We start from the raw sequence: 24,320 nt of genomic DNA, 5'->3' as shown, positions 1-24,320 counted from the left end.
TTCTAAAAATACCATTTGGGACATAATTCATCTTCAGGAACTCAGACGTCACACAAGCTACAGCTCCATTCATCCAGTCAGATCTGCACAGGACGGACCATTCCTTCCATGTAAGCTCCTTGGGGCTGTCTTTTTTTGTTCTGTGTTTGTACAGAGCCTAGCACTATATGGTCCTACTCTGTGACAGGGGCTCCCAGCCACTACAGTAATAGAAATAATAAATAATGATCTACGTGAGTCCTGGTGACTTCATTGAGAGTCTGCAAAGGCCCATCCATGCAGATTCAACTGCAGATTAGGGTTTACATAATGAAATGTACAAGAGATAATGAAAAATACAGTCCCTGCTGAGGAAATGCACACACTGAGAGGCCACGTTCTGGTTCTTGTGCGCACAAGTGAGAAAAGCAGCAGGCATAAGCAGAGTATAACAGTTAATACACTTGTTATGGCTCCTCTAATATTCAAAGAGCTCACACTTCATAGCTCCTCCCAGGACTAAACCACACAGGCGAGTTTCAGGGAAAGGTTTATGGGTCAGGACAGGTGCCACTGGTTTTACTGCATTGGAATCATCAGCTGCCTATGTACCTTCCCCCACTGGGATCACTCATATTCCTGGCACAGCCAGTCGCGCATGGTCTGTCTGGACACTCCAGGACTGGCCCAAATTACAAGTGTGGAATAACATAACATATACTCTTTTTTCCACACACAAAATATATTAATTCACTGAATTAGGGCAGCCAAAGTGCCTAGCCCACCAATGCAATGTGTAAAAAGCAGACACCCCAATCCACTCTACCCGATCCAGACACTCTGATCCATCCGTCAGTTCTTCTTTTCAACCTCAACTGTCTCCCTACCAACTACCCACGGCCCCCAAGCTGAGCAATTATCGTACAGCCTAAACTCTGATGTTCACTAATTATAGGCCTGTGGTGTTTTATGATTAATATAGGGTTGTTATGACTTGCCTAAGCTACACTGTGTGTGTTTGTGTCTGTGTAAGGTAGGGATGTATGGCACCTGATTGCACATAGTGACTGGAAGATAAGTTTGCCTAAACATTTAAGAAAGAGATCTGGTAATCTATGGATGGGTGATCTATGCTGTCAGTGACTGTTCTACATTTGCCATTCAGTTCTGTAAATCCTGCATTAAAATTAAGTCAGCCTTTGGTTTGCTGTATATATGACTGGCGTTGATGTTGCAAATCTCAATGCTGCCAGAATCGCTGCCATCATCTCCATAATACTGAAAAGAATCAGTCCGTAGTCCAACCATCCCCATTATCGGATGGACACCTTGTAATCACAGGCTTGAGATCGGTGAAGACTGGACAATTATTTCCGCATAATTGGAGTCCAGAACGAGGCCCAAAACAGCCATAAAAGGATAGTTTTTCTTTAAATATTTTTTAAAAACAAGTTCACTGCATTTTAAATAAGCCTTTTAGGGCTGAGACAAAGAAAAACAGATAATTACAGCCCAGCATTGGTTAATATCCTTGTCTACAAGAGTGCAGGGCTGCTATAACACTGCTCCTTTCTTGCATACTAGTATACGTTCTTCTGTTTAGTATTTCCCAGCCATCTAGAAAAGAGACTGGATACTACTCTCTAGTTGCAATCTTTGAACAGGAATTTCTTCCTTGATAGGTTTTTATCTGCAAATTTATATTAAGACAGAAAATTTGATGTCACTACATGCAACCATGGTACGCTCACACCTTGAAGACTATGTGAAGTTCTGGTTGTCTCATCTCAAAAAGATGCATTAGAATCGGAAAAGGTGCAGAGAAGAGAACAAAAATGATTAGGGTGATGGAACAGTTTCCATATGAGGAAATTAAAAAGATTGGGATTGTTCAGCTTAAAAAAAGAGACAATTAAGGGGGGGATATGACTGAGGTCTATAAAACCATGAATGGTATGGAGAAAGTGAATAAGGAAATGTTATCTACCTCTCCACATAACACAAGTATTAGGGGGTCACCCAGTGAAATTAATAGGCAGCAGGTATAAAACAAACAAGAGGAAGTATTTCTTCACATAGTGTACAGTCAGCCTGTGGAACTTGTTGCCAGGGGATGTTGTGAAAGTCAAAAGTATAACTGGAATAAAAAATATTAGGTAAGTTCATGGAAGACAGGTCCGTTAATGGCTATTAGCCAAGATGGTTAAGGATGTAACCCCATGCTCCCTAAACCTCCAACTGCCAGAAGCTAGGACTGGATGATAGGGGATGATCACTAGATAAATTGCCCTGTTCTGTTCATTCCATCTGAAGCATCTAGCATCGGCCACTGTTGGAAGACAGGAGACTGGGCTGGATGGACCGTTGGTATGACCCAGTATGGCCGTTCTTACGTTCTTACTAGCTGTTTTTCTGAGGGTTTTTTTTTCTGTGCAGAATGTTTTCAGTAAATTTGAAGATACTTTCCTGGGTTTTGGCTTCATTAAATTGAAAACTCAGCCCAGGTCATCGGATAGTTCATAAAGCTCTTGAGGAAACATGGGATGATTAATGGTTTTATGCTGATGTTTTTGTTGCCTGGTTTTCTACTATCAAAATCCTGCAGTCAACACTTCTCAGATATCCACTGTATCTAAAGGGCTGAAATAACACTCCAGAACAGGGTTAGGCAACATATGGCACGTGTGCCAAAGGCGGCATATGAGCTGATTTTCAGTGGCACGCACACTGCCTAGGTCCTGGCCACCGGTCTGGGGGGCTCTGCATTTTAATTTAATTTTAAATGAAGCTTCTTAAACATTTTTAAAATCTTATTTACTTTACATACAACAATAGTTTAGTTATATATTATAGACTTATAGAAAGAGACCTTCTAAAAATGCTAAAACGTATTACCGGCACGCGAAACCTTAAATTAGAGTGAATAAATGAAGACTCGGCATAGCACTTCTGAAAGGCTGCCAACCCCGGCTCTAGAGCCAAGCATGCACAAACTTTGGAATTTGCATCTGAACTTTCCACTGTGGGCCAAAATCTTAGGAATCTGGGTTTGGGGGGTTTGTCTGAACTTGAAACTCAAAGCTAAATTCAGGGGAGGGAAGGACATACGATTCAGATCCAATGTTTGCACAACTGCCTGTAATACAAAATCGCACTGGGTCTGATGCAAAGCCCACAGGAGTCAACTGGAGCTGTGACTTACCAGGCTTCAGATCAGGCCCTAAGATTGTACGTGACATTAGCACCATACTGGGACAATTTGTAAGCTTGCCAGGGTGGCTTTGGATATTGGTTTGTGTTTATCGCAGCATATTTTTGCTTTGAAGTATTTTATGGCCTTTATATGCATAAAAAGTCCCCTAACAAACAAATTAACAATTCAAGTTGATTTATGCACTGTCCTCACATGGCTCTTTACTGCTTTGATAATTAAGCAGTATAATGAGCCATGGCATATATCGTGCTGGGAAGCCTTCAGAGCACTGAGAATCTCAAGGCCTTTGACTGCCAAAGAAGGACAAGGTCTAATCACAATGCCCAGAATACAAACTGGTTTTAAAGGTGGCGGGGGTGGGGGTTGGGTTGGGATTTTAGTTACAGTGTACCATAGAACAGCAAAGAAGGCCTGATCTTTTACTCCCTGGACCATCAGGGCACAGAAGCGCCACAAAAGCAAGGATTGTAGCCCGTTGTGGGGCTGTGGGATGCTGATCAGCTAATGAGCACATTCAGGGCTTTTAAAAGGCATTTGTGTGTTTGAGGGAACCACGACCGTCACCACAATCTGGAGAAGAGAGATGCATGTATGCGGCTGCTGGAGGGTTAAAGATGTGCCTTGTTTATCTGGAAGGAGCAATCTCTGACAGGTTGGGGGGCCGGGGGAGACAGGGATAAATGTCAGTTCCAATACGAATCATTAACAAATACCCACCAACTCTGTTGTTTGGATGGATATCCTGAATCACTGCTTCATACTGACAGGAAATAGGTTTGTTGCTACGGATTTCAGTGGCAGCAAAAATAGTGTAAATACAAAATGTCCTTCCTTAAAAAACAACATTCAACTGGGTAATATGCTACTTTAAAAAAAAAAAAGAGAGGCTAACAGTGTTCCAGAAGAGCGGAAACATCTTCATTAGCACTGCAGGGGGGTGGTGATGGAATATTTCTCTCCTTAAAATGCACACGAAGCAAACTGCATAATGTGATAGTCAGAGGGAATAATTCTGGATGCAAACTCAGAAAACTATTATTTTTTAATCACATAAAATGACACTTCAGGGTTTTGCACTTTTGTGATCACAGGGAAAGAGGCACCTACTCGAGCCAAAAACAACTCCACAGAGAAAGCATGCATTTCTCTTCTTGTCGCTTGAATGTCTCTAGTTAATATTTTCATCCAATTACCTTTCCTGCATTAAACACATATACCTGAATGCCTATTGCATCTGATTGGCTGATTGCTCCCTTCCTGTCTCCTGCAAAAATCAATGACAACAAAATATGCTCTGTGTAAGCTCCAGAGCTTGTCCCTTTCACCAACAGAAGTTGGTCCAATAAAAGATATTAGCTCCCCCACCTTGTCTCTCTAATATCCTGGGACCAACAAGGCTATAATAACACTGCAAAACAACAATATATGCAACCATTAGAAAAACGTGTGGTTCAAGCAGGGGGAGAAAAGATGAATCAAGGGACAGACAGCGGAATATGGAGCCTTTTATATCTAAGTAACTAACCTCTGTGAATTCAGCAGTTCAAGCTGGTGGTGACCAAAAGTTGCTACGTTCCATGACAGTTCAGGAGCCCATGTGGAATGAGTTTTGGTGGTCTCAGGCCAGTGGAGAAGGGTCCATATAACACCCAGGCCCCCACAATAAAACTGGCATTCATTGATGCTTTAGAAGGAAGTCTCAGAGGGACCAAGGATCAAAAGGCTGCAGGATACTGAGCAGTCCCATCATCTCTCCAGGTGATCAATCTATCCAGGTTAGGGCTGAGGCATGCTAGAAGGCAGGGTTAGAAAGCTTGTCCTGGCACTGACCATGCTGTAATTATGTCAAAATCTAGAGGACTTCAGTCCCCAGAACCTTCTTTTGGGCACCATTCTAAAGCACTAAATTAAATAAAATGTATTTTTTTTAAATCACCCTCTCCCCTCCCCCATGTCATTACAACCCCGCTCAACCCAGGGATTTGAAACAGCACCATTTCCAAGCAGCTGAAGCTGATAACATCCCATCTGCAAAACAAACCGTCAATACAGTTCAGGAAGCTCTCAAACCGCCAAGCCAAACAAATGAGCTGAGCCTATCCAGCCGCTCATTTTCCAAGAATTGTTGATACAGTATCTGTTATGCTGTTGTAGTCTGTCGCCAAACAGTTGAACATGGAGCAATCCCAGGGCTGTCTACAATCCTCAAGGATGAACTCTGAAAGTTTTACATCATTTAGACCTAGCTGCTGTCAGATCCTTGCCTTCTAGTACTGCTGACCTGACCGTGTCCTCAATGTGACAGTTGTCACATACATTCACATCAGAGAAACTTGCAAAGATTCACAAAGATGCACAAATTCAGGAGATGCTGAAAGCAGCAGAAGCCTTAACAAGACAATTTTAGGTGCTAAACGCAATATCCAGTTAGAGAAAAAAGATGGAGTTAGAGATGGCTATTTTTGCACCAAAACTAGCATATTAAAATGCTGTTAGGTTCTGAAAAGTGGCTGTTTAACAGGATTGTGAGGTTCCACATTTATTTCCTGTCAGTGCTTTCAGGGCAAATTGGCTCAGGTTACAAATCAAAAGATGGATTTTTCTAGCTGCCAGCACTGCATACACTGTGAAATATCTAAAAATCAAACTTCCTAACTTATCATTGTAATAAAGATTCTGCAATTAAAACGTAACTGACAACTCAAGTTGATGCATGAGCAGAAATGGAATCCAGCTTGTTTTCCATAGTTGCATAAACTCTGCAGGACTAACAGGATTTAAGAACATTTTGTCCAAAAAAAAAATAAGCAGGTACGACAGACGCAGGAGCAGACAGAATAATAACTGTTATTGAATACTACTCATTACAGTGATAGGTGCACCAGAAATGCCTTGCTAGATAGTAACTTTGCCCTTCTCCAGCACTTTTACTCCAAGGATCTCAACATGCTTTACAGATAGTGATTAGTTCGGACTCATAACACCAAAGAGAGGAACACTGGGAAATTGAGACAAAGGGGGGTTAAATAACTAGATCACACAGGTCTAAGCCACAGTTGGGAACAGAATACATCCCTGTCCCTATCAATTTGTAGCCTTAGCTACATCCTCTTGCCCAGCCATACTTACACAGACATTTTTTCTAAACAAATATGCTTTGGGTCTGATCCTGAGAGGTGCTAGTAACCTGCAGTTCAGGGTCTTTAAGAATGGAGAAAAAACTACAGAGAATAATGAAAAACCTGAAGTTGTAGAAAAAAATTAGAGTGCAGGAAATTTAACATGACATGGGATTTATTCTTTCACCACAGAACATTCTCCAAGCCCTCAACTGTGTGATTCAGCAATTCTGATGGCATTTGCTGGCAGCGCTACCACGAAGTTTATGTCAGTATGTTCTAAAATGAGTTCACCCCCTCCCCACCCCAGGTGAGCATGGAAGGTTGGGAGAGCAAAAAAGAGTCTTTACCAATAGCCCCTGGCTAGTGGTGTCGATCATAAGTTATTGCAATGGGGGTATTATTTGTACAAATGAACTGTACACAAAAATTGGAAAGCCCTGGTAGAAGCTGATTATAAGAGAAGGATTTGGTGCATTATCTACCCATGTAAAAGTGTAAGAATAATTTGCCATGTCTGATCAGACCATTGGTTAAATAAGATTGGGCCACTGTCTCCGTGTCTATGCCATGCATGCTTCAGAGAAAAGAACCCCACCACCAAACCTGGCCACTGGTGTATTTCTAGAGGTCAGGAAGGAGTTTCTCTCTCCCTGATCCCCATGTATGAAGGGGGATCATATGGAAGACAAAATGGGCAGAGAACCTTTCACAATCCTGACCGGTCCCCTCCTAAACAGGGCTGGTTTGCAGGGGAAGGAAAGAAAGTAACAGATTTAGAGAGGGCAGAGGAAGAGTTCTGCTCTGCTCATTACTGGCTTTGTGGCTGGTCAGGCAGGTGCAAACACATCACTGTTCTACCATAACAGAAATAGAATCATCAGAAGGTGACTGTTCAGTTTGTATTTCTATTTTGGCTTGCAAGAACATATTTGATGAAAAACAGTTCCCCCGCTTTTCTCAGGGTGAAGCTGCCGCTATCTGACAGTTCAGCTGTAAGTGAGCATCACGTACAGAACAGGGGAAAATCTATCACCCTTAAAGAACCTGAATATTTTTTAGTCACACAAACATATTCTAAAATAGCCCCCAAAAGGTGTCCTTCCTCCCACACAGAAGCAAGCAGCTGCAGCAAAAAACTCAGCTGAATGTTGACACCGCCGGTCAGGAGAATATCAGGATTGCCTACGGTACATCTGTGGTTTGGAATAAAAAGGCATTGTATGAGAAAAATCAGTATTCCCCTAATTTCTAAATGCATTTTAATACGACCGAGATGCCATACTCTGGCAAGGGACTGTTTAGTGCTTTATTTCTTTACTAAGCAGCAGTTAGAAAGGGAAAGGAAAAAAAAAAAAAGCATATTAACAGTATGAAAGGCAGCATCTCCTCAGTGATTGTCTGCAAACACTTCTGCTCCAGAGAGTGTTTTCCTTGAGAGCCCTCACAGACACGTTACAAGCAAGCATAAGCACCACCAATTGTTTTAGCATGATAAAAACATTTAAAACCTTTCAACATCCTTTGTCTGTTTACAGCTGCATTCCTTAAGGAATTCCGACAAGTTCATCAGAAGGGAAAAGTTACAAAATGCCAAACTAAGGCCTGGTCCACACTACGCAGTTAAACCAATTTTAACAGCGTTAAATCGATTTAGTGCTGTACCCGTCCACACTACAATGCACTTTATATCGATTTAAAGGGCTCTTTAAATCGATTTCTGTACTCCTCCCCAACGAGAGGAGTAACACTAAAATCGATATTAACATATCGATTTAGGGTTAGTGTGGCCGCAAATAGAAGTTATTGTTATTGTTATTATTGGTTAGCTACCCACAGTGCAACGCTCCGGAAATCGATGCTAGCCTCGGACCATGGACGCACACAGCCAAATCAATGTGCCTAGTGTGGCCGCATGCAATCGATTTTATAATATCTGTTTTATAAAACCGGTTTATGTTAATTCGAAATTACCCTGTAGTGTAGACATACCCCAAGTGATGCAGCTAATGCAAATTCTAAACTAAAAACCAAGCTGTGGCAGGATGTTCTTGGCATTGCTGGAGAAACGGGAGGAAGGGGGAGAGGTGGGTGAAATCAGTGCTTCTGAAAAATGGGATTGGGATAGCAATGACTGGACCAATGAAGCACAATGCAAGCGTCCCCAAGCTGCTCTGTCAGTTCATCTCTGGCTTTCACCCAAGAAACTTAAAGAGCTTCACTAACATTAATGAAGTAACCCTTCCCGTACTCTCCTGACATAAGTATTATCTCTGTTTTGCACAGAAAAGCAAAGTGCCTTGCCTAAGATGACATAAGGACTTTATAGCAGCACTGCAAATAGCTCTCCTGACTTCCAGTCCTGCAATGAAGCTACAAGACCATCCTTTCCACTCCTACTATCTGTTTCTGCAGTACTGAGATCCCCCCACAGCTCTATCACTATATCTGAGCACTGAAATTATGCAAGTTACCACTCCCCCCACCCCTCAAAAATCTAATCTGCTAAAGAGAAAAATTATACAAGCCAGTAAACACACAGTGTAAAGAGTCTTTAATATTGATTCTCTTATTCAATATTTCACGAAGTCTACGTCCCCACTCAACAGTGGAGCGGTAAGAGAGAAAACAGAATTTGGTCAGATCCTGACGTTTACAAGTTGAGACAAACAGTAACGTTTTCAGGCTGAAATTAACTTCATGTTTTAGTGCAGAAATTGGTAGGTTTTGTAATTGCGCTGCATCTCTCTCTCCAAGACACACTTTGTGCTGAATGTAGTAAAAGTGATCAAGGCTGGGATTTTCCAAGGAGCTGAAGGGAATTAGATGCCCAGCTCAGTGGTGGATAAGGCACTGGGACAATGGGGCCCATGCCCAGGGACCCTGGCCAATTGGGGGGCCCTGGAAAAATGGGCACCCCATGCCCTGCGCAGTGCTCCTGGAGGGAAGTGGGGTCGGGGTGCGTGAGCTTGCCCCACTGTGCCCAGCACTCCTACTGGGGAGCAGGGGAAGCCCCCGTAACCCAACCCCACTCCCCACCAGGAGAGCCAGGCAGGTGGAGTGGGGCAAGCCCCCACACCCTGACCCCACTCCCCCCTGGCAGAAGCTCTGGGCAGGCGGGGGAAGCTCTCACGCCATGACCCTGTCCCTGGCAGGAGCACCAGGCTGGCAGAACGGGGCAAGCCTCAATGCCCCAACCTCGCTCTCCCTGGCAGGAGCACCGGGTTGACGGGAGAAACTCCTGCGCCCCAACCCTGCTCCCCAACAAGAGTGCCGGGGGGGGGAAGAGGGGGCAGTGGGGACAAAAGGCAAAAGGGGTGGGGAGGGGCCCCCACTTGCTCTGGCCCAAGGCCCCACAAAACCATAATCCGCCTCTGGCCCAGCTTCAGTAGAATCCTCCCAGAGGCTCCTTTGAAAATCCCAGATACCCATTTTGTTAAAATGGAAAGGGGAAGGAGGTTAAGGTTACACAGGCTTCTTCCCTGCAAGAAGGGGAAGGAGAAGAAATGGGAGTTTGCCGCATTATTACTGCTTTGCATTTACACAGTGGTGGCAACTTACCAAACATGTTGCCAATGTGTCCATTCTTAGTTAGCGGTCGAAGTTCATTTTTTCCGAATGCATATCGTCTGTAGTTATCCCAAGCAAACTTCATCATCTACAAAGAAATGGGGGGAGGAGTAATTAGCAAGACTATTAAAGTGAACTAAATTTCAGATCTAATGCAGGGCTTGATCCCGATCAGCGCAGAGACGTGCATCTTCTGGTGACCCACTAATTATGAAAGTCTCTATACACTGCTCTGAATACGTAAGAATCCTGCCTGAAATTCACATTCGGTACCATACTTTTATTATCCTATGGTATTTCAAGTTTGATAGGATGGACCCATAAGTTGTGGGGCTTAATTTGGGATTGTGATAACACAGTAGGTGCCTGATTCTAACTTAATATCCAATACTTTGTTGTCAAAGTTTTGTATGAACATCAAATTATTTGAATTATCCCATTTCAGCCAAGAACGTCTAAGATTTCATAATGCTAATTACAAATGGGTAAAATATAAACGCTAAGCTTGATAGGTCCAAAATTAATTCTCCAAAAGATATTACACATTTTGAGTTTTCACATTTCCTTATGATATTGGTAGTGAACCATTCATCAGGTACACTAGTGTTAAAATCCCACCTGACCATTCGCCAAATGCAGATATATAAATATATACAACACTGAAAAGGAAGCAAGATTGGGATGTATCATGCATGTAAGAATACTGAAGTGAGCAAGAGAAGACGCTGATCTTATATTAAAATAAACGTTACTCAGTTTTAAACTTTCCCTAATGTTCAAGCTGAACCTTCATTTTTATGAAGAGCCGATCTCCACGCTTTTGAGGAAGAGGATGGAATGAATCCATGTTATTTTGAAATCTTCCAAACAAGACTCAATAGCATCTTCTCAAGATAGTTTTGTAGGAGCCCAGGACAACGGATGTCTTAGAGATCCCATCCAAGTCAAACAATTCTCTGACACAGAGCTGCCTGTGTTGGGAAGAACCTCCTAGAGGCCATTAAATTTGCCTTCCTGGGAGGATTCTAGGGCACTGGGTTTGGTACGATTCCAATAAGTACATGCAAACATAGTTTCTTCCTTTCACTTACCTTTTTTGCTCTAGCTGGCAGGGAAAATAAACTGACAAGTATCCTCCCTTTAGCCAGGGAAGAGCAGGACTTTTGTCAGGTTCTAAGCAGCCACTTAAACAATGCCTCCTTTGATAAATCCACACAGTTCCAATCAGATTGGTCTAAAACCTATGCTTTTCTTTAACTCCAGCCCTGGAATGAAGTCATATGGTGGATCTGAAGGTGGCTTTGGAGGCTCAACAGTAATCTCTATCTCTGCCCAACTAAGATAAGATTGTTCTTGTTAGAGTGAGGGATTTAAAGATTGTAGGTGAATTGTGGAGAAGAAGCAATTAAAACAGTCACGCCTACGTAACAGTGGCCAATGTCTATCTGTCCAGATTAGGGATCCTTGGACTATTTATTGCCCAAATATACAGGCTCCATTAGTCTAATATTCTTCCAGCTGTTTTGATTCCCTTGTGGTCCATCCCTCTCCAGCTGAACATTTCTCAAACCCAGCATAGCGAGCATCTGCCTTCATTAGCAAACGCACACAAAAAGCCAATGTTTTTTTCTTTTTTAAACATCTAGCTTCCAAAATAAAGTTTCACAGGGCTGGTCATACGAATAAGGATAAACATTTGCAGAGCTGATTGATAACATTCAGACTCCAGCACCGCCAGAAGGGGGAATTTTGGATGAATAAGTGAAGCCATTTTGGCTTTATAAATTCTGTGTGGGATGAATTAGTCACTAGAGCTCATTGATTCTAGGAAGCTAAGACTTAACGACCAACAGAGCAACAACCTCCTGTAAAAGGCACTTGAGTATGCATCAATCATATGACTCAGGGTTTTCATTTTTTCTAGGTCGATGCTGTTTTCCAGTGACAGTATTATTTTAATAGAGGGTTTTCATTATTTTACTATTTCTGTAGTAACGCTTTTGGGGAAAGCTGGGGTATTGGGGAAAGCCGGGAGGGAGGGATAGCTCAGTGGTTTGAGCATTGGCCTGCTAAGCCCAGGATTGTGCGTTCAATCCTTGAGAGGGACATTTAGGGATCTGGGGCAAAAATCTGTCTGGGGATTGGTCCTGCTTTGAGCAGGGGGTTGGACTAGATGATCTCCTCAGGTCCCTTCCAACCCTGATAGTCTATGATTTCCCAGATAATACTAAGCAAAGCACCTTTATCCTCTTCTAATAAGGGTATGATCCTGCACTCCACTGGAGAGAGGGATGTTTTTCCAGAACCTTTACCAGGGGCCAGGTTCCCACAAAAAAAGTTTTCCTGTTGCTAGTGATAAAACCCACATATCAGCGAGGCAGGAGCTTGCAGGCAAGGGAGGTGAGAGATTGAGGACCTTTTGTTTCCCCTTTTAAATCACAACCAAAGAGGAAGGGAACACCCACCTGGCATACACACGCAAGTTCTACTTTGCTGGAACATTTCTGCTTTGTTGCTGAAAACTGAGCCAACTACATATTGATGGTTATAACGAATATTCTGCAACGTGCATATCTAAGACTGGGATGAAAATCAGAGAGGGGGCAGAGTGGGTATCCTTCCCTGGATTTTTAAGTACCTGCTACTAGGTCTCTCTGATCCATTCCAAGAGGTGAAAATTTGTTTTCAAAGTATGTTGGAGCCCCAGGATCTGTCCTCCCTGGCGCAGATTGATTAACAGAAGCCAGAGAGGGTGAATTCTGCCAGCAGAGAAAAGGAAATTGCCCCAATTACCTCTCCTTCAATTTGGTGGCAGAATTTTATAGGAGACACCCCCCCTCCCTTCCACCACCAGACATTTCATACAAGTAAAGCCAGAGGACTTCAGGAATAATCTCCAAGGTTTGCTCACTTTAACATGCCACCCCAAAATGCTGTTTATGGAGCCTGCTCCCCCACTCATTAGGCTACAGTGGTTCTTTTCTCCTTCAAAATGGTTGACCAGGCAAATGAAGTTAAATTTGTCATGCAGTTCTGAGGAACCTCAGTATAAAATGATTCCTGATGGCTGCAATGCCTGAAACTTTCTTTTCCTGTTATGATCTGGGCTGATAATCAGACAGAGGATGGGCTAGATTTGGCATGCTGCCTAGATATATTGAAGGATTGCTGTCATCTCGCTTTGTGCGAGAAAAATTTCACTTGCAGTTTTTAAACTCTAGTATATTTCTGTGATAAGATCCACAATGTGGCTCTATCTCAGACTCCAGCATCAGGATTTCCTCCCTCTGATCACTGGTCCAGAAGCAGTGATTGAAAAAGTTTAACCGCAACAAAAGTTCACAGTTCTACCAACTCAGCCATTTTGCAGCAGCCATTCCAGGCCAAGTTGAGCAGCACATCCCATGAACTCCTACAGTTAAGAGATTAATTGCACCTCAGAAAGTGGGGATTCCACATTTTCATATGGTATAGAGGACTGGTATGTAGCTCTAGAAGTTTTTAAGCAGTTAGTGGCCACTAAAGTCTAGCTGGAGTTGAAATAGGAAAGAAAAAATGCAAGATGAAAATCAGATCCATGTGGCAAACACCTATAAGGCATGGTCTAGATAATACTAAGTCCCACCTCTCGAGGTCCCTTCCAGTGCTATGATTCTACAGTTTTAAAGTCTGATTTCTGATGAAATACCAAGGTTAAAAGTAAATGTTTTATACCATTCTAGCCATGAAAGATCATGATATATTGAGCTTTAAAACGCCAACAAATATAAAGAGTTTTATGCAAACTGGTTAATAGTTTTAGATTTTATATTTTCTGCTATGCTGCATGCCACTTGACAATTATCACTCTGACGCTGAAGTGCAAACCACCCAGACTGTCAACTGATTTACAGCACAGATTCCAAGTCACAATTAAACTTGTCAGACTGCCTTTCCTCTCTGTCTGACCTGCATAATCCACCTGATTTCCCTCACAGAAATCCAGCTACACATTTAAATGGCATTGTCCATTTAAATATGTTTAAATACTTCTTTACCCGTTTTACTAACACTTTGGATTTTTAAAATTTTCACTGTTGACATAATTCTCACAATTTTGCTCCAAATACTTTTCGCGCACCTCTCAGCATAGATAATGGAAACCAGTGATGGCCTCAATCCTGTAAACTGTACCGCCTCGGCAGAGTCCTGTACCCCTCAGAGCCCCACTGGAAAGGTCGATTTGGACAGAACAGTTTGTGGGATCAGAGTCTTAGTTTCACTTGCAGGTTCCTAACATTGCAGTATTTGGGTTTCAAACATCGCAGGGGGAAGCCTGTCAGACCTGCTTTCATTGCATTTTTTCTTAACTATGAGGCGACATAAAACCTACATCTAACAAAAATAAGAGCTATTTTTAAAATGGTGAGCCAAATTTTTCTGGACAATGGTCCTTTAAATACTGCAGCAAGATATATTACAAGTGTTTAATATTTATATTGACACGTCACCCGCTTCTAATTCTGCTGAAGCTGAACGAAGATACCATGGCGGCACCTACATTGTTACCATATTTCCTCTGATTCGCTCCCTTCCTTTAATTTCTTTCCATTTGTTTGGCAAGTCTTGACTCAGTAAGAATTTGCATATATGACCAACACTGCACTTTCTGCATGTTTATTTAGTGGATCAAATTCAGGGGTAGTGCCAACCGGGGGGGAGGGGGGAGGGCGATTGACCAGACAGAAAATTGGGGGAGCTGTGCCCTCCCTTGCCACAAGGCCCCACACCTCCATGGTTCCATCCCCTCCATGGCCACGCCTCGTTGCCACGTCAGAGGACGGAAGCTGGAGCCAGGCAGTGCGGGGCTCTGACTGCTCGCAGCTGGTAAGAGCTGCCCAGGTGGGAGGACCCAGCTCTGGGGCTGGCAGAGCCCTTGGGGTGCAGCATGCAACCGCTGGAGGTGGGGCCCAGGAGCCCAGGCTGGAGTGAGTCAGTCCAGCCTGCTGTGGGGAGCCCCAGACCCTCCACCGCCCCAGTGGGTGGGGACATGGGCCAGGGGCTGTTCTTGGGCACCCCAACCCGCTGCCCAGGCTTACTTCTGCTATGAGGTGGCTATGGGGGAGGGGGGAATGGTAAAAGGCCTAAGGCAAATTTTGGGGTGGCTATAGCCCTTGCAAGCCCCCCACACCCCCAGCACTGCCCCACTCAAATTAACAATAAAGTTCTATTAAAAATCCTACCACGTCAAGCTTTCATTGGTTCCTTGCTCTAGCAGTGCTTTTATGGTTCCAATCCAGGACTGGATACCACAGAACACACTGGACAAGTGTCCTTTGCACTTCCTATCCCTAAGCATTAGGAAGCTTGATTTTCAGAACTGTTGAGAGTGTAGGTTCGCTGACTTCAAATGCAGTTGAGGGCACTCAACATACATGAAAAGTCAGGCTTTGGATTCCAAATGGTATCGTGGCGAGGAAAGAAGAAGGCCAATAACTAGAACTTTATACAATAAAAGCAATCGGCCAGTTGCGTGAGCTAGGCAGCTTGCTAACATGCAGACGAAGAACCCTCAGGGTATATGATGAAGAAACAGGGTCCAAGACAAAAACTTCACCAAAGATATGTTTTACCAAAGAAATATTCTACCGTGGCAATGGGCATGCCCAATACTTCAGATGTGATGTAATATATGCAGTATGTAACTAATTAAAAACCCTGGGTTAAACCTGCTTGTAAAAGCAGAGAGAGGATCAGCGAGAAATCAAACTCGCATTTGCCTCCTCATGTCAGCCCTGTATGATTTTGAAATGCAGATCATTTCCAAACAGCTATTTGATTAGTTTTATCCATCTAGGCTAGGATAATTAGGAAATGCCTAAGAGATGAAATTTAAATATGCCAACCAATCAGTCCATTTCAAGAGCTTCCCATGAACATTATACAAAGCAATTATCTTTACAAGATAACCACTTTCATGGCTCCTTTGCTTTTAAAAAAATCTTTACCCATCAGCACCCTGTAAAACATTTCAACAATCACACTACCCAGAAAATTCCAAGGTGGGGTTTTCCAACAGCAATTCTTTCTGTTGGTGCTTGTTTTTTAAATTATTATTAACAAAAGCTTCCCACTGTTTTGCTACTCAAAACTGTAGGTGTTTTCCTCTTTGTCTTTTTGATGAAGATCAGCGGCAGTAGAGATAGGACCTGACTTTTTCTGCCTCTAGCCTGGTAGATCATATCAGACAAAACCTGACTTTTTCTGCCGCCAACCTTTTAGGTCACTGAAATTAGCTCCCGTTCCTATTGCAGATTTCTTACCTGCAGTACATTGCGGTATATTTTTCCCACCCTGCAAAAAATAGTTTTCCTGACAAAACTATGTACTAAAAGGTATAACGTGCTGTCACTCTCTCCCAGTACGAGTAAAAGATAGGGGTGAGCCCTTATCCTAATCTCACTTGTTTACACTGGTGTAAATCAGGAGTAATTTCACCAAAGCCAAGGGAGGTGCACTAGTGTAAACTCACGCTCGTGCTCCAAAACGTCTGTTAGTCTATAAGGTGCCACAGGATTCTTTGCTGCTTTTAGTGTAAACTAGCGCAAGATTAGTATCAGGCCCTCAGTTATATATACACACAAACCTCAGTGAAGAATTCAACGATGGACTCAAATTAAAAAGCTTTACCACAGAGCCATTGTCATGCTGGGTCACTTTCAGACCTACTTATTTTGAAAGCATCCTTAGAAGTCATTCTGCATAATAGTTGTATTGCTAAATATTTTGGCACTTGGCTACCAGGTTTCATTTAACCAGGCATTAATAACCACAAGCCTTTATTTCATGATTATAAAAGCCTGTAACTAGCAGAACAGACACTGCTACAGCACGACATGAAGAAGTTACTAGGCAACATGCAGAAATGGACAGCAACAATGATAATCCATTCTAAAGTAATTACATTTTATAATTAAAGACGACTGTAAATCCAATAGATCCTAACAGTAAATTGCTCAAGTTCGAGACACCCTGGCTAACCTGTTTTAAAGCAGTCTTGTTAGCTTCTAATCTTGAATAAAACACAAAGAGAATGGATGTTTTCATTTAATAGGCCTTCGAGCTCCTGACAAGCACAATGTGTGTCATTTCTCTAGTCATTAGTTGGATCTTTTCTTATTTAACTAACTTTAACAAAACCTGCATTCATCTTTATTGGCACTGAGGAGGTGAGTACCCGGGATTAGAACTGGGAATGGAAGTTTGAACTCCTGATGGGAAATCTTGTTGCCACTGATGTCACTGGAAAAATCCATTCCCTGCTCTTCCACTAACTCTAGCTCTTCTGTGCCTTAGTTTACCTATCTAAAACACAGAGCTAAGCATTATTTCAGAGGGGTGTTGAAGTATAACAAATAAAAATGAACTACTACTATTAAACTGAATTTGAATAGCATTCTGCATGTTCAAATGTAAGTAACACGAAAGGAATTAATTCTCAATATTCAACAAAGTAGAAATCATTATTTCAAAGCTTTTACAGGTGAGGAAAAAGCAGGCAGAGAGGGAAAGTGACTTGTCCAACATTACTCAAGACGTCAGAGTCAGGATTACAACTCAAAACTTAATTCAGATGCAGTTGGACCCCACTGGGACTCAATGCAGAGACAAGCGCTTAGCATAATGGGGTCCTTGATTGGTAATGTATGGATTATTATGCTATCATATCAAGAGAGTGATAAACTATTTGACTAGGGGTGTATCTACGACAAGTTAACACCTGGGATTATAGCATTTGTTCACATATGTTAAGGAAAGAAGGCACCACTGCAATTATCTATCCAGCCTCCTGCATAACATAAGCCATGGAATTTCACCCTGCAAATTCCTGCATGAAGCCCAGTACCTGGTGACTGAATCTGCAAGGTATTTTTTAGAAAGACACCCAATGTTTGGGAAAGCCTCATGTATTTTACAGACACTTCTGCAATGATCCAGCTGATTCTTCCTCAATCACTGAGCACGAAATCACATAGCCATGCCCAGAATCTTGAGCCATTTCCATGCCCCTGACTGCTTTGAAATAGGTTTTAAAGCTGAAACTTGACACGTCGCAAAATCTGCCGCTGAAGTGTAAATACACCAGCAGATACTTTAATTTATTAGCAGACATTAAGCAGATACTGTAAATCATTTGTTACATGTACCTTTATTATCTATAAATACAATAATGTTAGTGAAGAGCTTTCTGTCTAGGACTTTTGTTGCAGAGTCTTTAGGGTGCATCGTCAAGCTACTTATATTAGAGATTTTTTCCACCATTTTCATCTCTACTGAATAGGAAACACAAACAAGGCAAAAATTGCAGCTGGACTCTACAGCTGGAACAATCTACAACTGGAAGCACCAGATGAATTCATTAGAGAGTTAACTCTGCATAAGCAAAAGCAGGGCTGGGGGTGAGATTGTGGGCCGGAAAGGGGTTAATAGCCGGTTAATTACAACACAGGTACAACAGATGTACCTAATAAGTTGCTTCTCAGCCAGAGGGGCAGGACTGGGAGGCATCAGGTGATAACTTAATGGACATCTGGCCCTTATAAAAGGGGAGAGCATTCACTCTGAAGGGAGGAACCAGAGGCACCTCTGTGAAGTGACCTGAGCTAGAAGCTGCAGGAAAACATGCACCCTAGACAGATGCAGTCTGAGGAGCCAGAGCTCAAGGCCGGATCTGTGGAGAAGGTTAGAGCGGCGAAGAGGAAAACTGAAGATGGAGCCCAGAAGAAGGGCACACTGGTTGAGAGACTTTTAGACCTTAGGGTGAGTTTCTGTTGCCTGACAGATCGGATTTAGCTGTTTCTCAACTGGAAGGCTGAGTTGTGCAGAAAGGCAGGTGACCCGCACGAAACTCAGACCCCTGATGCCAAGGGGCGCTCCAGTGGTGAACACGCATCATGACAAGGGCTGATACCAAGTTCTTGAGTTTGGATTCACACATAAGATAAACCAATTCAACAACAATTCCACCATCATGAACTAGTTGAGGTGAATGTCTACCCTGGACTGTTTCAAATGATCAACTGTATCCTATGTCCTATACAGCTCTAACTGCTAACTGAGGTTCTCCTTTCATTCAGATGATAGGGGGTTGCACTTCTGCCGCAGAAAGATCCAAATTCTATCCCTCCTGCTGCTGTCATATTCTGACTGGCTGATACACACGATATAGTGAAGCCCCAGGTAGCTCCAGATTTGCTATGAAACCTTAACTTTACAGCACCTTTTAGCTGAGGACCTCAAAGCACTTTACAAACCATTAAACTGAGCTTCACCACCACTCTCCTTCTACTGAGACAGGCAAATATCTCCATGCACAAAGGAGAAGACTCGGCACAGAGGGGTAGTAATACTCAGCACGTCTCTTAAAAGAACTTTGCAGATATTTAAACTAAGCCCCACCACATTCATGAGAGAGAGGCAAGTATCCTTCCCATGTTACAAACAGAGAAACAGAAGCATACACCGTTCAGTTGCCCAATGTCATGTACCAAGTCAGTAACAAAGCCAGAAACAGAACCCAGGAGTCCTCCTGACTCACCGTCCCCTGCGAGGAAAGCTGAAAAGGAAGAGAACGCATCTCAAAACACAATTAAACTAACTCCTAATTAAATTCCAAACACAACTGGGTTTAACTGAATCAAAAGAAAAAAAAAATCTTTAGATGGGGCATTAAGTCCCACTGGGTCCTGCTGCTTCTATATTAGGAAACATCTCAGCAACAGTGGTTGATTTTGCAGTTAAAGTTTCTTAATGAAACAGCAGGTTGCAAAAGGATGACAATGGATTTTTGAGAATGAAGCTGAGTCTAGGGCAAACTGTAGAGTGCGTTAATCCTTGAAGAGGGGGAGAGCTACATTAAGGGTCCCCCTCGCTTACTGCAACCGAAGCTTACGGAGGATTCTATTAGAAGTATATCTCTATCTCGATATAACGCTGTCCTCGGGAGCCAAAAAATCTTAACACGTTATAGGTGAAACCATGTTATATTGAACTTGCTTTGGTCCACCGGAGTGCTGCTTTACTGCGTTATATCCAAATTCATGTTATAGTGGGTTGCGTTATATTGAGGTAGAGGTGTAAAAGTATTTGTGTTCTAGGTCTCTCCAGGACAGCAAAAGGAAGAAGGAAGCCTTATTTGTTTCAAGCTTCTATAAGTGATCAAGCATACCAGATTCCAATGCATGACCAACACTGTTTCAGCACAAAAGCAGCAGGGATAAAAGCAATGGTCCTTCCCTTTGCTTATTACCTCTTGCTACCGTTCAGGTACTTGTACTTGCTGTCATAAGGTTTAGAGAACTTTCACAAGAGGCTTTACATGTTCCCAATTTGCACAGGCCTGGAAGAAGTGATCCTATTAAACTGGAGGGCTGATTTCTTTCGCAGACTGGTGCTCAAATGGTAATTCAGCCCGCTGCAAAAATTAGGGTCAGCTGCTAAGATCAGGCCTAACTATAGCTTCTGTGATGCAGATGAAGCTGAAGATTTCTTGCCAAACAACATGCAGAATATGAATGACTGGGAGAAGACACGAGAAACTCAGAAAAGGAGAAATTTCTCTGCCAATTCCTTCATAAGGGCTTGTCTACATCAGAAAGTTGCAGCGCTGGTGAGGGAGTTACAGCGCTGCAACTTTGAAGGTGTACACATCTGCAGGGCACCACCAGCGCTGCAACTCCCTGTTTGCAGCGCTGGCCGTACTCCCGTTTTGTCTCGGGTGTAGAGGATCCAGCGCTGGTGATCCAGCGCTGGTAATCCAATGTAGACACTTACCAGCGCTTTTCTTGACCTCCGTGGAAGGAGGAAGCCTCTGGTAATCAAGCTGGTCTCCTTTCCCGGTTTGCTCTCTCGTTCCCGGAGCCCAGAGCAAGCAGATCTCCTTCCCTGCGGTTTGCTGGGTGGCTCCGGGAACGAGAGAGCAAACCGCGGCGAAGCGGGTCTCCTTTCCCGGTTTGCTCTCTCGTTCCCAGAGCCCAGAGCAAGCAGGTCTCCTTCCCTGCGGTTTGCTGGGTGGCTCCGGGAACGCGAGAGCAAACCGCGGCGAAGCGGGTCTCCTTTCCCGGTTTGCTCTCTCGTTCCCGGAGCCCAGAGCAAGCAGGTCTCCTTCCCTGCGGTTTGCTGGGTGGCTCCGGGAACGAGAGAGCAAACCGCGGCGAAGCGGGTCTCCTTTCCCGGTTTGCTCTCTCGTTCCCGGAGCCCAGAGCAAGCAGGTCTCCTTCCCTGCGGTTTGCTGGGTGGCTCCGGGAACGCGAGAGCAAACCGCGGCGAAGCGGGTCTCCTTTCCCGGTTTGCTCTCTCGTTCCCGGAGCCCAGAGCAAGCAGGTCTCCTTCCCTGCGGTTTGCTGGGTGGCTCCGGGAACGAGAGAGCAAACCGCGGCGAAGCGGGTCTCCTTTCCCGGTTTGCTCTCGCGTTCCCGGAACCCCCCTTGAAGCCGCCCAACAGCGCTGCAGTGTGGCCACATCTAACACCACTTGCAGCGCTGGTTGCTGTAAGTGTGGCCACTCTGCAGCGCTGGCCCTATACAGCTGTACTAATACAGCTGTAACAACCAGCGCTGCAAAACTTTAGATGTAGACATGGCCTAAGAAAAAAATTAAAAACCACCAGGGTGATAACTAGTTCCTTGGTTATAGTTACTGAAAGGTTGGATAAGGACCCCTTGCAGCAACCACTACGTTATGAAGACATTATAAAAGAATGTTGATTTTGGTTTTTGTTGCTTGCCGAATGCTACCTTCGCACCACCACACACAACATACTTACTTTAGCACAGAATTTGAATCAAACATGCTGGATTCTCATGGATTTGGGGTCACTCAAATGCATTTAGGAAGTGTATAGAAATTATCCTCTTCAACCCCCGAAAATATACATTTTGCTAAATTCCCCTTAAGGTTGTAAATGCATCTCTATAACATATGGTAAAAATGCTTGAAGAGGCTGTTGTGCGTGTACACACACAGACGCTGCAAAGTTAACAAAAACCCAGCACACCCGACACTGGAAAGAGCTACTCCCACCAGTGCTCTACTTCACCATTGGGGTGGTTTCAAGAACACCTACATCAGCTGCAGTTTATAAAGCACTTTCAAATGTACAGAAATTATTTCCCCCTATATCTGCAGAACGGTTCAAATCATTAACCGAACAGCCCAAATTTTATAGAGGACTTTCACTTTTTAAAAACTAATTTTGCTGGCATAGTTGCAAATTAGATGTTTGCAAAATACTGCGGCTCCATAAAATAACCCATTTTACAGCTATTGAGACAGGGTGCAGAAGGGGGCTGCGCATGCCGGGGATCTGAGACAGACTCAAGAGGCAGAGTGCTAAACTTCAGACACTGCTTTATTATTCAGATTTGTCAAATGCTTTTAACTATGAATTGTTTAGCTTGGTGCTAGCCCTTAGCTACTAGTTACTGGTATTCCCGCATGCTTTGAATAAAATAAAGAGGGGAAATTACTTACCTTGTAATTGTGCTTTTCTGAAAGCATCCTGCAAGAGTATCACTCCTGGTTATTGTGCCTGAAGCATAAGTCGTTCCGGAAATTCCCATAGCTTTAAGATATTTGGCCCTGTGATGTACCTATAGGCTTCCTTAAATACTCTGACTTAAGAAGACTTCTTGCTTTGCACTTCTTAAGTCTCTAACTACACACCAAAAATACCAAATGTTCTTTCTCTAATGCGACCAACACCCCAGATGAGCAACAGACAATCACTTAGCGGGTTAGCCCAGAATACTTAACCACCTACCTTTGCTAGATTTTTAATGTGGTTTGATGAGGAGGTGGAGTATCTTGCAGGATGATTTTTTTTTCAGAAATGCATTATTACAAGGTAAGAAATTTCCCCTTCCCTAAAGACACCTCTGAGGAGTTTCACTGTTCGAGAGGAAGAAGCCCCGGAGATGTCCCAAAGGACAAAGCAGCAGGCTACAAGAAAAGGCAAATGCCGAGGAATTTTTTCTTCCTTTAAAAACAAAAAATGGGTAGGGGAAATTATGCCTCCTAAAACTCATCAGGCCTAACTACTTAACACCTGCATATAAGACACAAAAGAAACATCCTAAAGAAACAACACAGAGGGAGCAGGAGACTGTGGTCTTCTGCCTCAGCCGCAGAATCCCAGCAGGAACACTCTCAAGGTACTGAACATAAGTGGTGAAGAAGAGACAGAGCACGGCCCTTGGAGCCTCCATGCACAAGTCTGTCATTGAGCCATCCTGAGGCAAGTAAGTAATGTCCGTCTGGCCTCACACCAGATGAGTCCTGATAGGCCTCTCTAGCTTTAACTAAACTAGATCACAGTAATGTAACATGCAACCAGAGAGCTATGGTCCTCTCACTGCAGTATTGCTTAGGGCACTGCTATTGAATGAAACAAAAAATTGCTGGCTGGGCTGCTTGGTTCAGGAAATTAAGCCCACCGACTGGAATAACCACAGCAGAGTCCTAGTTTATCACAGGGTTTCCAACAGTAAGAGCTGGAGGTACACGGATTAGAACTAGAGCTATAATTACACAAAGGAGTTCCTTCTTGAACTACAGTTAGGACGATACTGGATGGAACAGCCCAGGGCCCCTGAAGTACCTGAGACTGTCCTGAAAAGCATACCCAACAGACTTGTAACTGGCCTACAGGTCACTCAGAGGGTTAACATTCTGCAAAGCTAGGCAGGTTCCCTCCATGAAACCCATGGAAGCAGGAGACCCAGAATCTTCCTTTACACTGCGTGCTTCTGGTACTAAGAACATGGTCTTAGCATGTAAACGTAGGACTTATTATATTTATTGGCCAACTGCTTGATGATCTATGTTGATCATCCCTTTTGTTTTAGAACTGGGCATCTTAATCTTCCCTTTCCCCATTAGTGGGAAAGAGTTAATTGCTTCTGGCTCTTGGATGGGACCAACAATGGCCTCAAAACACACAGAGGTGCAAGCAGGTGAGATAGTTGAGGAGAAGGAAAGAAGGGAAAATACAGGCAATGAGTTGCCTCTCCTCTGCTCCTGCTCTGTATAAGGAGAAGGAGGGAGGGAACATCTGAGGTGAAATCACCTGGCCTCCTGTTCAAATGCTGGAGTGTGGGGCGAGAACCCAGAACAGCCCCCGACTTCTGATCCACTATGGGCCTGAAACAGTCAGGTGTATCCCGTGTGCTTCAGCCAGATCCTAAATACTTAATATGAGTGATCTGGAAGATGAGCTTTAGTTTAATTATTTCTTGCTGGTTCACCTGCTAGCCCATCTGTTTTTATAGTTTTTGCTTGGAGGCATTGACTGGAGCATTGCTGTCCCCTCCCTTTCAAGAGTTACTTGTGATTTGAACTTCTGAAGAGGGGGAAGGAGCAATTCTCAAGCATTAACCAGTCAGCAAGGAGTAATCTGACAG

At 43.4% G+C, this 24,320-nt stretch overlaps 1 protein-coding gene across 1 annotated transcript in view; it reads right to left on the bottom strand.

The window, feature by feature from the left end:
- Nucleotides 1-24,320, bottom strand: part of MAN1C1 (mannosidase alpha class 1C member 1) — an 86,040-nt gene that overhangs the window by 49,525 nt on the left and 12,195 nt on the right. The window contains exon 2 of the mRNA XM_050932229.1: nt 9,874-9,970. Within this exon, the coding sequence (XP_050788186.1) occupies nt 9,874-9,970 (97 nt within the window). The remainder of the gene's footprint in view (nt 1-9,873; nt 9,971-24,320) is intronic.

Source organism: Gopherus flavomarginatus, chromosome 22 (assembly GCF_025201925.1).
Source record: "Gopherus flavomarginatus isolate rGopFla2 chromosome 22, rGopFla2.mat.asm, whole genome shotgun sequence".
Classification (NCBI taxonomy): domain Eukaryota; kingdom Metazoa; phylum Chordata; order Testudines; family Testudinidae; genus Gopherus; species Gopherus flavomarginatus.
This window is presented reverse-complemented; position numbering and strand designations above follow the sequence as displayed.